General features: G+C 41.6%; 1 protein-coding gene across 1 annotated transcript in view; it reads right to left on the bottom strand.

Annotated features, from left to right (window-relative positions):
- LOC131061982 (U-box domain-containing protein 43) overlaps positions 1-11,293 on the bottom strand; it is a 38,838-nt gene extending 27,545 nt beyond the window's left edge. The window contains exons 1-2 of the mRNA XM_059214923.1: positions 10,996-11,293; positions 743-1,222 (exon numbers count right to left, since the gene is read on the bottom strand). Of these exons, the coding sequence (XP_059070906.1) occupies positions 743-1,222; positions 10,996-11,293 (778 nt within the window). The remainder of the gene's footprint in view (positions 1-742; positions 1,223-10,995) is intronic.
- Between the last annotated feature and the right edge of the window lie 6,394 nt (positions 11,294-17,687).

Raw genomic sequence — 17,687 nt, 5'->3', positions numbered from 1 at the left:
ATAAAGGGCTACATTGTTTGCAAGTCTGAAAGTGAATAATGATGAAGTTAAATTGATTGACAAGAACAAGCACTTCATTTTATAGGATTTTGTGGTATTCTAGGCATCTGCGAATTTTCCAATCCAAGTTTACTACTGAGCTTGGTCATGAGATAAGAACTGAAGATTAGACACTTTGAACAATATGTAATGGAAAACAATTCTTTTGTGAGCTACCAAGGAGGGTCTCATAAACCATGTCAGTGTCTCAGTTGTGCATGACCTTAAAACCCAGCCTAGAGTAGAATATTCCCTAATATTTTGTTTTGGGTTGATGCTTGTCAAATGTTTATCAAATGTTGAATCAGAAAAGATAGTGTTTATTTGAATAAACATATTTTTTTTTAATCTTTGTGTATATATCATATATATCTTGTACTCTGCTGTATCTGGAATTATGGAAATGATTAAGTACCTGCACCAGTACTTGTACCCATTGAAACCTACCCTGGTATTTACATGGGATGGTATAGCAACCATTAGATTCTCAATATTCTGCCTTCGATTGATAATTTCTATAGGGTTTTGTGGTGATTGGTTTTAGGTTTTGCTTGAGCACAAAGAGGTCTGATAAACACAGGAATTTAACCAGATAGTCCAATAAATATAAGGTTATCTCTATGGATGATAGAAGATTTAGAATCAAATTCTCCTCTCTTGAACTTTCAAAGAATTGAATCTCAAACATGTAGAAGTGTACTACCTGCTGCCTGTGGTGATAATGCAATGCCATAGAGTATCTGAAGAAGCTTAACTTTCCAATTGGGGCCAACATGAGTCAATAGTGCCAGAAGGTTATGAACAATGACTTCAGACTGCAATGAATTACCTTCTGAATCAGCAGCTGCAAACTCCCAATGCCCTGCCTTGGAAACAATATTTGCTAATGTAGCAGCACTTAATTCTTTCAAATTTGTTGGTGCAGGATTATGTAAGGAATGCACTTTGAAAAGAATATTCATTAATGGTGGCAAGATACCCGCATCAACAAGAACAGCAGAATTCTCATCCAAAGTTGATAAATTAAACAAAGCCTGTAAGCTTGATGTTTTTGCCTCCAATGTTGATGAAAGCATGTTTACAAGCACTTTTGCACCTTTCCTTGCAATGAGTTCTTTACCATTGTTTGCAAGGGTCATCTTAGCCAAGCAATCTGCCATCTTTACCTGAACATCCTCTGAACCTGCATGGAACAACTCCGGAATGTTAAAATTTAAGACCATATGAAAACAAGAGCAAATCATGCATCAAGTCAATGTGGAATAAGATATGAATATATTTATAAGTAACAAGGACCTCAAACTTAATAAAATTGTCTCTTGATGGATTCATATGTATAATCTTCTTCTCAGGCTAAAAGACTCGAAAAAAACTCTGCTACGAAGGTTTTGTTGCTCTCATAATCTTACATTGCCACATATTTCTAATGTCTTCAAGACATCTTTATGTTAACCTGTGATTTGTTACCCAATGTTCCATACCAATAAAAGAGAAGATATATGATATTACTTTTGACAATTCTTTAGGTTATTTCATTAAGCAATAAAAGCAAGTGGCACAAGTATCAGTTTTTTCAAGAGATTCCGCACTACAAGAGCATGAATTAAGAAAATACACCATCCACCATTTTGTAGTAAGGTACTGCTAAATGTTTGCTTTCTAAATGTATACATGCTATTCAATGCAAAGTAAACTAGTTTCATATACATAAATGGTTCATATGAGAATTGCAGAGCAATTTAAGAGAGTTTTCATATGATATATAACAATTGCTTTCTTTATTCATTAGATGGTCTTATATAAAACTGATAAGGGAACAATTCCAACAAATGGTCCCTTTTTCCAACTCTATTAGGACTATATAAACTAGTTGATGGTTGCCACGGAACTCCAACTGTAGCAGAACAATTTGAATACATGGTTCATTTTTTCAACTACATAAGGACTATGTAAACTAGTCGAGGGTTGCCAAGGAACTCCAACTGTCAGCAACTACCAAAACTATTTCCATCAGCCAACAAGGCATAACCATAACCACCGAACGAGTAAAAAAAAATACAAATCCCCAATAGAAAAAGTTATCTTTCAAATGGCTGAAATTAAAATAAACAATCATCACTAAGGGGTGGAGTTAGGAGATGTCCTTGGAGATATTGAAGACACTAAACAAGGAGTCAAATTATGAGAGACAACTGTATGTAACTTATAGACTTCCTCTATTTGTCACTTGAGGTGACATGTAGTCATGAGTTCTTGTTCTTTTGATGTTTTGACCATCTACGCAGCCTCCATTAACTATGTCTTGGCCAATTCATTGGCCATTTAGAGTCCAGATATTTCTCAATCTTTCTTAGTAGATTATGTTGTTCCAGCTCTAAAAGTTGAGCCTATTGAGCTAACTCAGCTTCAAGTCTAACCCTTTGACCTTCTCATTCCTCTCTTAATTGTTTCGAATCCTCACAGATTCATCAATTTCAGCACAAATTGTAGGTTGGGTTGCCATCACTGTCTGCTCATATATAGATATCGGAACTGATGTTTGGTGGAGTTAGAACCTCTAAAACTTTCCCATCTGATCCTCCAAAATATGGTGGAACTCACACTAGAATCCATTTGTGTTTCAATCCCAATAGTTCAGTAGCAAGCCACCCATGAACTTGTTTGACAATCTCCTTCAACAAATTTGAAAGATCCCTGATGGATCCTGTTGATGTGTTTGAAATTGCATTGCTACAAACTCCATACGGCCAACGCAAAATAGAATAACCAGCTGAGTATCCTATCCTCTCTTGAGATAAGGAAGTCCCTAATGCTGTTTTTTGGTTTGATCAAAGGGGACGACCTCAAGGTTTTGATTGTCAGGTCTTGACTGCAGGATCTCTCAGTGGTCTGATGTGTTTAGCTGGAAACACAAGGGGGACTTACGTTGAATGGGTGATTTATAGATAAGTTCCCTGGAACTTTTATAATCTTTCTATCAAATGATTTCGGTTAAGTTGATACTGTTTTAATGGGACTGCAGATTTTCTGGATGAAAAAGGGAAAAAAGGAGGGAAGGATAGGGAGAGAGAGAGAGACATGAAATGTAAATTCTAACTAAGATAGCAAATTCAATCAAGCAGACAGACACCTCCAAGAAACTAGATTAAACATCACCAGCTACTCAAGCACAATGTTTGCATAAATCCAGTGCAATCTTCAAAGGAAAAACAAGATTTTCATGTTATCAAGTACAACATTAGAACTTTTACATTCATAGTATGTGTTTGATAACCGAACTAAGCATGAAAGGTCCAGATTAACCATGCAGAAAGAAAGGCAATCAGTCGTTCCCTAATGGTGTGGACTGCAAGGATTCTATCAGATGCTTGCTTGAAAATGCTATGTAAAGGAAATAAACATAACTGAAAGATTTCTAAATTAAGTGAAGAAGGAGACCATGCACTCACAAGGAAACTTGAAAACAGTCTTAATCTTTGAATTAATTCCCGTAAAATTTCGCCAAAGCTTTTGCAACAATCCAAGACCTTCTTCCAAAATGAGGGAAAACCAGTCCCTTAAATAGACTTCAAAAATGATGAATGGCCTAGATTTAATCTAAACAAGTGGCCTAGATTCATCCATAAAGCATGGCTGCCCATACCCATAAATGGGATGCAAATATCAACAACCACCCCAAAATGGGCAATAACTACCCAAAAAGGGATAATTAAATCAATTTGAAATAATCCAAAAAGGTGTATCAATAAAGTTTTACATTTTGTTGACTAGAAGTCAAATGTCACCTTTTGGTGCAAAAGTGCACTTTTAAGATTTAGAGGGAAAAAAGCACTTTTGAGAAATTACTTTCTCTATTTCAGTCTCCCACTCCTTTTCTAGAAATTGATCTTCTCCATGCAAATATTCCCACCATAAATCGCGACCTGCAGCTCGTTCCTCATGAACGTATTCTTGGAACCTGATGCATAACTGGCAAAGCAGACTGAACGGAGGCATGGGAGGATGGCGAATTTTGTATTGCATGCCTTCGAGATACTGGTCCATGTGCTTTAAAGTTTAAACCGTCCTTCCAGCTGGAGCGATTATGCTCAAAGCATAATATGTCTGAATGGAACTGACTAGCAAAACTCAAGTCCTTAGTGGAATAGGTAATCCTATCCGTTCCCAATCTTTCTTCCCAGTCCGGTTGGATTGCATCATCGGACAAGTCATTTATCCATCCCGAAACCATTGATCGGAGGATGGTCTTACTTAGCTCTTGCATGTTTCCCAGAATCACTTCACATGCGTCACTTTCTTTGTCAATAATTTCTTTGGTGTCGTTTTTCATGGTGATAGTCCAGTACCATTCCTTAAGTGTACTGATGCTATGAGGATCTAGGATGGCGGACAATGTAGGAATCTGCGCGTGTGTCCAGAAAAGAGCTCTCATGAGGGGAAGGGTAGTGGCAGCCACTTCGTGCATGTGAAGGGATTCCCTCTTTACTTCTAATAACTTGACTAGAGTGAGCTCTCGATGGCGAGCCATCTCTTTTACTTCCTTAAGGATTCGCTCTCCCCTTTTCTTGATGTCTTGTATCCATTCCTTGACGGCCCTTGCGGTGTCCCGTACTCCTTCAAATTCTGTTGTGGTCCTTTGTGCCAATGCCGTCGGGGGAATATGGGATTCGGAGGCATTGTGTAGTGGCCTTAGGAGCTGATCGATGTATCCCTCGGCTTGCTCAACACGAGCTCGATACATGTTCTTTTCAGCTGTTATCTCTTCGAGCTGCCTGAGTATATTCTGCACTGAATCCTTAAATTCTTCTTTTTCTTGCTCTTTAGTGGCTCGTCCGATGGGGACAATTGTGATGCTATAATCTGCCAGTGTAATCTGATCTGTTGGCTTGTCTACAGGCGGGGTGGCAATGTGGAGAGTGCGGTTCCTTTGCTCATCTTTGGTCACTCTGGAATATGCCTTGGGCTTTTTCTTCCCCTTAGCTTTTGCTTGGTCCATGCGCGAGAAGATATCCTCTAGAACAATAGGTGGTTTGGTGGCGGCCTTGCACTGGGCTCTGGCAATCAACCATTCTTGAGGCACTGTCTGGGCTGATAATAAGGTTAAGTCTACATTCTGTTCTTTGACGTTCCCAGCCAACTCACCATAGATTCGTAGCGGCTCGGCTACCGGGGGAGTGAAAGAGGTGCAAAGCTCTTTGCTTGCAGCTGAATTTTCTTCTATTTCACTGAACAACTGTCTGACATCTTCATGTGATGGTTGTTCCTCAGTCCTTTTGAGCTCATGAGTCTCATCTATCCTTTGCTCTCCTTCGACGGTGGAGTCATCTTTGGCTGTATTGTGGAGCAGCAACTTGTGGCGGCTCTGTTGAGTAGGTTCATGCACTTTGACCCCCTGGGTGGATGGAATCTCTCCTTCCTCTATTTGGTTGCCCAGTTCGGTCGATTCAAGGGCTCTTAGCTCAGCTTCCAGCATGTCAGGCGCGGGAGGATCATCAGTTCCAAACGCATCAATGTCACTTTGAGAAGGCGGAGTAGGTATATAATCTAATTCCACTACATCGTCGGACGAACTGGGGTCCTTTGACGATGACGTGACCTCTGGTCTCTTTAAAGGAATCTTCTCCCTTCTTGTTCTTTTGGACATCCGAGTCCCTCTGCAAGCCTTAGTCTTCTTTCTTTTCTCTAGTTTCTCAGTTTCTTCCCCGGGTGCACTAGACGTTCCCTCATCTTCGGAGGACTGAGAATCAAGGCTACCCATTAGGTGGTAGGTGAATTGGACTCCATATATTAGCCTCTCAATTTGCTAATGTAACCATTGATCTATGTACCTTGCTGGGGCTGCCATGACTGCCTCGAAATCAGTGATTGGATCCTGGGACCAATCAACGCCTGGCAAGAGATGTCTTACTGCTTCAAATTCTCGGACCTGGAGGCAATTCCCTGAATCTGTGAGCTGATCTGGGACCCGACGGTATTCAAAGAGTCGCATTTGCTGCACACTTAGTCTAGAATATTCCCACCTCTTGACCTTGTAGTCATTAGAGCAATTCTTCCAATAGTCTTCAACTAATTCCTTTGCTCTGTACTGCCTACCATAGGCTCTCTTCGCCAGATTATCATGATCGAAATATTTTCTTGGAAAATGGTCCTGTAGGCCATAAGAGGCCAGCTCTGCAAGGGATTCCTCTGCTAGGGTAGGGGTCTTTAGGTGGACATCATGGTTGCCTATGATCATAGGGAATGCGAATCTAGCCTGCTTGCTTTCTCTGAGTAAGATGTCGGCCGGACATGACTGCCTTGCGACCTCCATAAGAATTATTTTGTCGATTGGGTACCATGGAAGTCGGAGAGGGGGCACCATCAAAGCCCGCTATTTGGATATAGGAGAACCTTGGGAACTGAATGAACCAGGCTCCATACCTCTGTACTAGGATAGTAGCTTGCTTTGAGAGCCTTATGTGTAATCCTCCCTGCATCAGCCTGACCAGGCGCATCGTGAAGGCGTCATTGACGCGCTCATATTGGCCAACTGCATAAGCTGGGCTGTTCTTTTCCCTTTGAGCTATATCTTGGTAATGCAGCTGTGGGTAACAATCATAGACCTTTACCTGACCAGGCCCATTCCCGATTTCACCTTTCATTATCAAACCTGGCAGCGGCTGGTTCTTGACGAACATATAGACCAAATAAGAGGTCATGGTGAAGTATTTCTTCATTTCAAGCTCTATCAGCTGGGTGTGAATGTTGTCGCTTATGATCTGGGCCCAGCCGAATTTAGACTTCCCAACGAAGACTTGCTCTATGAAATAGAACATCCACTCTTCAAAGTAGTTGGATTTAGGGAGTCCCATAACTCGGCTGAGTAATGTGACCATATCCCCATGTTCATTATGAAAATCACTTCTGGGGGTCTTTTTCACAATTCTAGCGCTTGGAGGCCTTTTCTCTTTGTACCACTCTTCGTTGATCAATGCTTTGCATCGGGCCGGATTCATATCATATGCCCCTTGTGCTTCATCTATAGTTGTGGCTGTGGGATTGTTTGGAAAGGGAATGTCAAATGCATCGCCAATGGCCTCAGGAGTGAAGTTGGTGATGGTCATGTTCTCAAGGAGCACCAGTCTGGAATTCGGCTGATAATGTTGAGCTGCCTCTACCACCAACTCATAGTTCTGTACTGCTGGAGGAAATCCCGCCACTTGGGCGATGCCACTTTCCACCATCTGTCTAGGCTTGCCATATGCGTTAGGTGAGAAGACCCGATTCCTAAAGTCTTGAATGTCAATATGGCCAAGGTCGGTATCACCGACATTGTCCCAGACGCTCTGCACTTTTGACTCCCTCAATCCTCCTCTCTGATATTGATACTTCATCCTTTCAACCTTGCGCGGGATATCTGATTTGGATGCTCGCGATGTCTTGGCTACAGCAAGCGTTTTTGATGATTCTATCGCCGATTTAGGCATTTATCCTGCACAGTCGGATGCGGATTATGAGGCGATACAAAAGAAGTAGAGCGGGTTAGATAGAAAATATTCCAGCATGCCAAGATTAATTCAAAATTTAGATTGGACATGGAGCAACATTTCTAGCTAAAAGGGCTTGATTAATTTTAACCACAGCATTCATGAAGATTTTTTATTGCGAATTTATACTTAACGCTTTCTGGATTTTGGATTAATTTTCAACAGAGACCAAGCATGAAAAATTCTCCTAAGTTTGAAAATGCAATTTCTGCCTAAACCTTAGGAGTGAATTCTAAATTTTGACTGCTTTGAACAACGTTTTACAAGCAAAAGAGATGCAGATTTCGAAAATTTAGGCATTTTAATCAGATTTCACACATACGTCTGTTTGATTTATAAGCATTTCAGATGATCAAGGAAGACAGAGCGTACTTACCTGACGAAAATGGATGGCGAAGAATTGCCCGACCTTGCTGTGTTAAGGCGAATGGACGTTTCTACAAAGTTTCGAATTCCAATGGTTATCTCCTTGATTTAAATTTCTCGCAGTTGTTGGATGAAAGAGAATTTATCATTTAAATGGTTTTTTACCCTGGGTAATTGGCAATCTGAATTTGAATGATTTGGGATAGTTTATGCAGCGTTTTACCTTGAATTACCTTGGATCGTGCAAAATTAGCTTTCTTTCCCTTTCAAAATCAGATGAGATCTCCTTTACACAAAATGCAGTAGCATGGAGGGGGCTTTCTCAAATGCGAATGGCGTTTATCTTCTCATTTTCGGACCTTCTGGAGAGTTTTGCAAATTCTGCATCTATCCCCCAACTCGCGGCCTTGGGGATATGGAGGCCCTTCGAAATTTAAAATTTGCTTTTGCCCAGCCTACGTGAACTTCGGAGCTATTTCACCCTTTTGCGATTCTGGAGTTTATTCAAAATTTCGGATCATTCATCGCTTCTTGGGATTTTCGCGATTTTAACTTTGGCGAACTTCGAAGTATTTAACACGTTTTGCAACAGGAAACTTCGGACCCTAAGCCCAATCTTGCAAGTCGAAGAAACTTCGAAGGATTCAGCAAGATGAGAATTTCGCATTTTTTAACCTTCTTGGCGAATTCGGAGCGCTCAGACATTTTTGCAACCTTGGAGATATTTTCGGAGCATTCACACTATTTGCAAGTAAAAACTTCAGACCTTTTAACGCTATTTGTAAGTTTGTCATACTTTTGAATTTCGGCCCCAGGGTCCGAATTTGGACGTTTTTAAGTGAAACTCGGACAATTTAAACATTTTGGCGAATTCTATCATTTTCGGACCTAAACCACCCTTTTGCAAATTGCGCGGTGTTTGAATGAATTTAAACTCTTTTTCGCAATTGGGGATATTTCGGAGCATTTGCCTTATTTTGCAAATAAAACTTCGGACCTTGGCCCCCTTCTTGCAAGTTATAAAACTTCGGACCTTTTCACGCTTTTGGCAACTTATAAAACTTTTGAATTTCGGCCCCAGGGTCCGAATTCGGACGTCTATGGCGAATTTTCGGCCCTTTACACTATTTTGCAACCTTTCCAAACATTTTCGGAGCTTAAGCACGTTTTGCAAATTTCGGAGTTTTCAAGCGTTTTTACAAACTGGGAATACCTTCAGACCTAAATGCGCTTTTGGCAAAATTTTGCCTGCATTTCATATTTTCTAATTTTCGCCCCATGGTCCGAAAATGAGCGTTTAAGTGATTTTCAGAGCATTTGGTCTTTTTGCAAGATTTCGCATTATTCAGTTTTCACCCCAGGGTCCGAATTTGAGCATTTCAAGTGAATTTCGGACCAAATAACATATTTTGAATTTCGAAATTTTCGCCCCAGGGTTTGAAATTCGGCCCCCTAGGCGATTTTAGCAACCTTTTAAACCTTGTGAAATTTTAACCTTTTGGCCTCTGGGTCCGAAATTCGGCCCATAAGGCATTTTTGGGAACTTAAGTAAAATTTCGGACTCCAGACCAATTTTTCGCTAGACTCTACAAATTTGGATTTCGGAGGCTTCGGAATTCTAAGGCACTTGGGCAAGTTTCGCAACCTCGGCATCTTGGCCAAGAAATTCGCTCCTCCACCAGCAGGCGAAAATCATCTTTTACTCAAATCCCACAAACATCGCGGAGACAAACCTTATGCAATCTACTTCGTAGCTGTTATGCGAAAAGCGACGACTTTGGTCCTCGTGAGATCTTTAGATGCACTACTCTTGCTTGGCGGGCTTCGCCAATTTCTATCACCTTACGCCTATCCAAGGCGATTTTCAAAATTTTGAACAAACTCTTGGCACCGTGCTCGAGGGCTAGACTAGCCGGATGGATTCATCGGCTCATTTCTTTGACATCATCACTCAACGGACTAGTTGCGGACTCGCTCGAAAGGACGCGAGACACTCTACGCGAAACTCAACAAGGTGAGGACGAAAGGCTCAAAAAAAACAGGAAGGGGGGGACCCTGTCGGCGACAGGGAGTGTGTGCAATGCACAACAAATGGCGACTCTGCTGGAGAAATGCTCCCAGTCATTTCGGGGACGCAAGTCCGGATCAAACTCAGGGTCTCTGGTTAACCACCACGATTCAGACGAGAAAAGGAGAAGAGTCTTTCAAAACAAGATAGTGTTAAGGGTCAAATCGAATCACACGCAAATCGGATTAGCTAGTGTGTGCAAGTGGAGTTTATTCCAGCTTAGAAAAAGTTGAGGCACCAACGTTTCACCTTGTCGATATGCCCAGCGAGCTGATACTTCAAAAGCAACCTGGATAGAGCCTCGCTGCCAGCGAGCGTTCGTAGCCCCAGTGGAGTTATAGCCTGTTAGCTCACAGAGATTGCTCTGTTTCCGGCAAGAAAGTTTTACCTTTTTTCTCTATACCGGCAGAGATGCCTGCATTCCCATTTGCCAATCTTATGCTTGGAATCAAATTGATTTTAGAGCTCTTTGCTCTTGATTGTTTTCTCTCTTTTCTTTTCTTCTTTTTTTGGCATAGCAGGCAGCGAAGCCTGTGCGGGATTGAGCGTAACAATGGTCGCTGAAGCATAGCTCTGGACTTTTCATCGATGTGGTGTCCCTTTGATTAACAACTGATTGTATGCGATTTTAAAATGTGTTTGTGCAGTAATCACGATATCGGAGATAGGTTTTGGCAAAAACAAGATCTTGTAGAGAAAGGTCATCTAGATTAAACCGACCTCATCATGGGGCACTCCATCAATCAAGAGTCCTCCCCGAGCTGGGATCCTAGAAGTAGAAGGTTACAGAAATCTGGCATTGCACCAAAGTTGTACACGACATAGGCTTCCTTTCAAAATTGACAGGGGTCCCAAAAAAAACAAGAAAACAGGAAACTAAACTAAAATAGGAAACGGAAACTAAACTATTATATACAGCGGAAAGGCTTCGAGAAACCTAAGGTTGGAAATAATGCTTGAGGAATTGACCATTCACAGGCAAGGAGACGTCCTCACCTGTTAGGGTCCTGAGTTGGAATGCATTCTCTTCCAAAATTTCAGAAATCTGGAAAGGACCGAGCCACAGATTATCAAACTTGTTGTGCTCTCCTTTCCGTTCATGAGCTTTGTCCCAACAAAGAACGAGATCGGAAATGTGGAAGGTCTTTACTTTCGCCCTTCTATCGAACCAACGCTTGACCACTTCTTGGTGTTTGGCAAAATTATCTATGGCGTTGTCTCTCTTTTCTTCTAAGTATAACAGCTGGGACAACCTAGCCTCTACGGCGTTGTCGATTCCTAGATATTCGCTCATGAATCGCAAAGTTGGTATTCTTAATTGTATAGGAAAGATGGGGTCAAGACCATATACCAGGTGGTACGGTGAAGTTCCAATGGCGGCCTTGCATCTGGTGCGGTCTGCCCAAAGGGCAAATCGAAGTTGGGTATGCCAATCTTTCGGGTTCTTGTCTAGGAGTTTTTTAATCACTTGCAGCAGATTCTTGTTAGTGGATTCAGCTAGACCATTACCTTGGGGATAGTAGTTAGATGAAAATTTTAAGGTAATCCCATAATCAAAGGCCTAATTTGAAAATTTTAATGATGCAAAAGCGGAACCATTATCACAGACCAAAGCATGAGGACAGCCAAAACGTGTAATAATGTTCTCTTCTAAAAATTTAATAACAGCATCAACATTGCATTGTTTCAACGATTGAGCTTCAGACCACCTCGTGCAATAATCAGAAGCGGTTAGAATGTACCTGTGTTGCGCGGAGGAGTGTGGGTTGATCGTCCCTATGAAGTCGAGCGCCCACTGGCCAAACGGTTTTACCTCTATGACTGGTCGAAGTGGCATGGCTGGGGTTCGCTCCCTAGTTGCAGATACTTGGCAAACATGGCAGATCTTCACATGCTCATGGGTGTCCCGGAATAAGGTAGGCCAATAATAGCCTGCCCTGAGGATCTGGTGGGTTGTTGCTAAGCCTGACCCATGACCTGTTCCAAACTTAGTATGGAACTATTCTATAATCTGGCGTGCTTCATCTCTATTCACACATCTTAGGTAGATGCCCTCATGGTTTCTTCGATACAAGACGGCGCCTTGCAGCATGAAACGACTGCTCTTCATCCTTAGTGCCCTCTTTTGTACTGGGTTAAGGTGTGATGGACATTTTTGATTAAGAAGATAGAAGGTTATGTCATCATACCACTCGTCTGGCGAGACTTGCTCAATCAGGTACTGCTGATGCACGATTCCTGAGAATTCAGACGCGAGGGTCTGCGTCAAAGCTTGACCTTGTACTAGCTTCATGGGCTGGATTTCAATGTCATACTCCTGGATGATGGTCACCCATTTGCCTCTTCTTTCACCTAGCTCATTCTGCATCAACAATGTCTTTACTGCAACATTCGGCACTATGGCATATATCTTACTCCTGAGTATATAGTGGCGGAATTTCCTAATGGCTTTGGCCAGTGCATAAGCTTGCTTTTCAATATTCGGGTATCTTAATTCAGCCTCCTTCAGCGGTGTGCTCATGAATGGTATCAGGTGTTCCCCCTCTTCTTCCTTTTGCTAAGTCAAAATTGTTGTGCAGGTGTGTTCAGAAGCGAAGGAGTATATGTAAAATAGCCTTAAGTAGTCTGGGCTTACCAAAACTGGCACCTGGACGATAGCTTGTTTGATCTCTTCGAACGCCTTCTTGGTCACTGGGGTCCACTCTATCTTGGCATCTTTCTTTAGCATATCATTGAGAGGGCGAACTATTTCGGCAAATCCAGTTATAAATTTTCTGACAAAATTTATCTTCCCGAAATATGACTTAAGTTCTTTTTTGCTTGCAGGGAGATTGATCTGCAGTATGGCTTTGATTCTATCAGGATCGATTGATATCCCCCTTTCTGAAATAACATGACCAAGGAGCTTACCTTCGGTCACGCCAAACATACACTTCTTGGGATTTAGAGATATCCCGAATTGACAACAGCGCTGAAAATTTTTCCGCAGATCACCCACATGATCCCCCCTTTGCTTGGAGAAGACGGTCAAGTCGTCCATATAGATAATGATGCAGCGGCCTACAAGATCCTTGAATGCGATGTCCATGGCGCGTTGAAATGTAGCTCCTGCGTTGATCAAACCAAAAGGCATTCTTCTATAGGCAAATATTCCCCACTTGGTGGTGAATGCAGTCTTGAGTCGGTCTTCATACTCGACCATTACTTGGTTGTACCCGGAATAACCGTCTAAAAAAGACATCATCTGGGATCCATTGACCATTTGCAGGACCTCATCAAGAGAGGGCAGCAGGTAATTGTCTTTTTCTGATGCTCTATTTAGATTGCGGAAGTCGACGCAGAATCTGATTTCACCGCTCTTCTTCCTTACAGGAACTAGGTTAGCAACCCAGGTAGAATGTCGTACTGGAAAGATGATGCGGGAAGCCAGTAGTTTCTTTACTTCTTGATATATCAACGGTTTGAGGAGGGCATTCACTGGCCGCTGCCTCTGTCTGAAAGGTTTTGAGTCTGGCTTAAGGGGTATGGTATGGGTTATCACTGAAGTATCATAAGTTTTGAGATCCTCATACCCCCAAGTGATGATATCTGGGAATTCTCTCATGTTTTTGAGGATTCCGTCTCTTTCCTGGGGTGTACATACCTTGCCAATCAGCACGTTCTTTTGATTTTCTTGTGTGCCGACGTTGATTTTATCACAGGTGCCTCCTTCAGAAGTACCTTCCTTGCGAGACTTGAGCTGTTCCCAGTCGAAAATCCTTTCCAACTGTACCATACCTCTAGGAATGGTATTTGTCCTGAGATTCAAGACTCCTATGTCGATCTCGGCTTCTTGAGGTTCTTCCTCATCAATAATCTGTGTTGCAAACACATCTGAGCTTGTAATGAAGTCGATGATGTGCTTATCATCATCGAACACCTGGAAATTACTAACATTGTCCGGGACTGATGGGACTGATGTTAACTCCACTGTAAATTTCTTTAAACTTTGCATTGATAGAGGCTCGAGCGTACTTGCAGCCTGTGCCAATGAATCAATAACCTGGTTCTGTGATCTGAATATGGTCTTGATGTTGAAAGCGTCAAAACTTTCCATTATATCCCACACACGGTTGCGGTAGACGTTGAGTCTCATCATGGCAGGTATATTGTTTTCGTACTTGCCGGACTACCACTTCGGAATCTCCGAAACAATGCAGGATCTGAGCTCCTTTTTTGATGGCTAGCAGCAAACCATGAATCAAAGATTCATACTCTGCTATATTATTGGTGCAGTGAAACTGTAGTCGGTAGGAGGCCAAATAGGTCTCACCGGTAGGGCTTATTAGTTCTACCCCTGCTCCAGCTCCTCGCTTGGACTTTGAACCATCAAACCTTAGAGTCCAAGTTTGAGTTGGGCTAGCAACCTTATTCGTTGCGGTTGTTGGGCCTATTATTTCATACTTTTCTTGCTCAGGAGGCCTCCTTTCAGGGAGCTCTAGGAAAGCAGTGTCTTCCGGCCTGAGGGTGTGGGTTTGCAACACTTCTGAATGTCTCTTCCATGCCTGATTTAATGCTGTTCTACATAATGAGCATGTTATTTCTGAATGGGCGGCATTGTGAACTCTGCACCAGCCGGTTAGGAGCAAATTCTTAATAGAATCTTGATGGTTGAGATGGGACACCTGCTCTTTGTATTTGCAGAAAAACTCCTTAAGGCTGCTGAATAACTCACTTTCTTCCGGTGACAGGATCTCTTTATCATAACTCTCTGCAATTCCTTCCAGATTTTGGACTGAACTTGAGCATTGTACCAACAAAACTTCGTTTATTGAGCTTAGGTCAGCCCTGTATGTGCCCATGTCTGACTCTAGAAACAGGGTCTCATTGGCCTGATTATATTCCGTAATCATCAATTTGAGCCGAGGTTCGGACTCAATCCGGATCTGGTTTGCTACCCCTCTCCATGGTAGCCAAATATGAGTGAAACTAGAATGCAGCCAGCCGTTAAGGACGCGGGTCCAATCTCGACTAAGCAGCATGTCATAGGCTCCCGGGATGTCCACTACTTGGATATCAATGTACATCTGGATACGCGGATCTACCGTCAATTGCATGTGTATATTGTTTAACTCCCCTACTACCGTCACTTCAGATTTGTCTAATTGAGTAACCTTTCGGTTAGCCTTGGTGGGGGTTAGGCCTAGGGCACTGCATACCGATAGAGGCATAACATTAGCCGAAGCTCCTGAGTCTATTAGACAGTTGTGCAAGTTTTTACCGAAGATTCTGAGAGTTAATAGGAAAGGGGGGGGTTCTAGCTTTTCAGTGAACAAACTAATAGTAGGCTCTGATGGCAAGGTGTCATTGTTCATGATTGAGATGTCCTGAGTTCTGCCTCGTGCACGCACTCCAAAACCAGTCTCCATAGGTTGATCAATTGAGAGCTCAGGTGGTGCAGCATAATTTACTGTTGCACCCCTAGGATTTGTTGGTCCTCTTACCTCATTGCTGATCTTCTGGGGTTGTCCTTGTGGTACTCTTTGTCTGGAGTTCTCATCGGTTCCTTTGGACTGAACTGGCGAGGGTTCCCTAAGGCTGCTCAAGACCACATCCCTGACTTCGGAGACTTTCATCAGTTCAACAAGGGATAAGCTGACTTTGATCTTTTTGAACTCATCTGCCACCAACTGGCCTAGTTTAGTAATCTCTATATTGCTAGATGGCTTATCACTGGAGCCCTGATTCGTGGCAGCAGTCGGCTGATTCTGTGGAGTAAGTATTCTCGGAGGGGCTTGTGTCTTTTGCGGCTGACCTTGGCTCGCATACTGCTGCGATGCCTTAGGATAATTTGGGTTGTTGCTGGCATTCTGATCTAGAGGAACTTGGATGTCCTTGGGAGGCGTGGAAGTAGTGTAAGGACCACTATTGTTGTTCTGGTTATTATTGTTGTAATATCCCCGATTTCCGCACTGGTATTGCTGAAATGCATTCATGTCAGCAAGCTGATTTGGGTCTACCACCTCATTTTCATCCTAATTAGGGAAGAAGAATGGGGGAATGTAAGTCTCTAAGACAAGTGTTGTATCGTACCTTGGTGACGGCACTATTTCAAATCCGGAGGGAGGAAGCACTGGCTGAGGCATTGTGTTCTCAACTTCCTACTAGAATATATTGGCTGCAACCTGAAATTCGTCGCATTGTAACTCGGAGTGCTGGTTAGTATTATGCAACCTGCACCAATTAGAAAGTGTTGCTTTTGCCAAAAATACTCTATCTGTTGGCCTGTTTTCTGATGTTGGTGGATTATCAAGTGGAGTGGGTACCCCTCCGTTGTTGGGATGGGTGTTCCATGTCCTCGTGGGTCTTTGATATCCCTGGTTTTGGTGCTGACCTTGGTGTTGACCTTGGCTCGCATACTGCTGATTCCTCTGACTATTCTGCAATTGATTATTCTGATTTCGCAGATAAGTGACCTCAGAGGAAAGCTTCTTCATTTGTTCAGTCAGTTCCCACATCTCGTCCTTTTCCTCTTGGGTTCTATGTAATGTCCCCACTTTGAAATAAAATTCAATAATAAATGATAATAATAAAATTAAAATATTTAAAATTAAATTAAAATATAAAGTAAAATAATTAAATATGATTAATTAAGTTAATGAAAAGTCAAAAGAAATGAAAGGAAAGGTTGTGACTCCCTCAACAATGAGATATAAAAGGGAGAAGAGAACCTGTCATAACCCCACATTTTTTGTAATTATTGCATAATTATACCTACCATTATTTAAAAGAAGAAATGACTCCTTGTTTATATTGATATAATGATTATGTTTTTATTATTAATTAAATTAATAATTATACTGATATTGATATAATGATTATGTTTTTATTATTAAATCCTTAAATTAACTTTACCATAAAATATTGTTAAATAAATATATATACTATAAATATGCAATATAGAATTTAATGCATTATAAATATTGTTATTTTGAAATGCGATTACCCTCATGCGGAATTATTAAAACTATGTAATATATCCTTATTGGCAAATTGCATTATATGTAATGCAATGCATTTGGGGAAAAGTCTAAAAACGGCGCGTAAGGTTAAGCGCTGAGAAGAGTCACGAGGAACCAGGGAGCGGTGACTCCAATAGCCACCACCGCTTACCCTTTCTCCAGCAGTCACGACCGTGGGAAAAGCCGCGTGACCCTCGCGATGGGTATTTAGCATAACGCGAGGGGAAGAGGGAAGGGGGACGGGAAGAATTGGATCGAGAGAAGACAAAGGGAAGGCGGTAAGTGCGTAGGTAAGTCATACATCCGCCCCTAAATACTTCTGCAGTAAGCTTAATCAAAATTAGTAGGGTTTCGTACTTAATGTTTGTTGTTTATTAAAACATGGTTGCATAAAAATATGTAATTTATTTCATATAGTTCACAGCACATGCATAGACATAGTGAGAGTATAATGTAGTAAAGATTAATAACATAAATCAATATTTCAACGATATTATATATATATATATATATATATATATATAAACGTTTAGGGATATAAGATATGAATAAATTCTCATGAATTAAATAAGTTAATAAATAAACTACAACTATCATTCAAGGAATAGACCACATGATGCAATTAAGAACTAATAGGAATAATCACTACCAAGTAAATAAATAAAGCAATTGCATATCCAAACCCAG

The sequence above is a fragment of the Cryptomeria japonica genome, chromosome 2 (genome assembly GCF_030272615.1).
Source record: "Cryptomeria japonica chromosome 2, Sugi_1.0, whole genome shotgun sequence".
NCBI lineage: Eukaryota > Viridiplantae > Streptophyta > Pinopsida > Cupressales > Cupressaceae > Cryptomeria > Cryptomeria japonica.
Note: the sequence above shows the minus strand (reverse complement) of the source record. Positions and strands in the feature narration are given on the sequence as shown.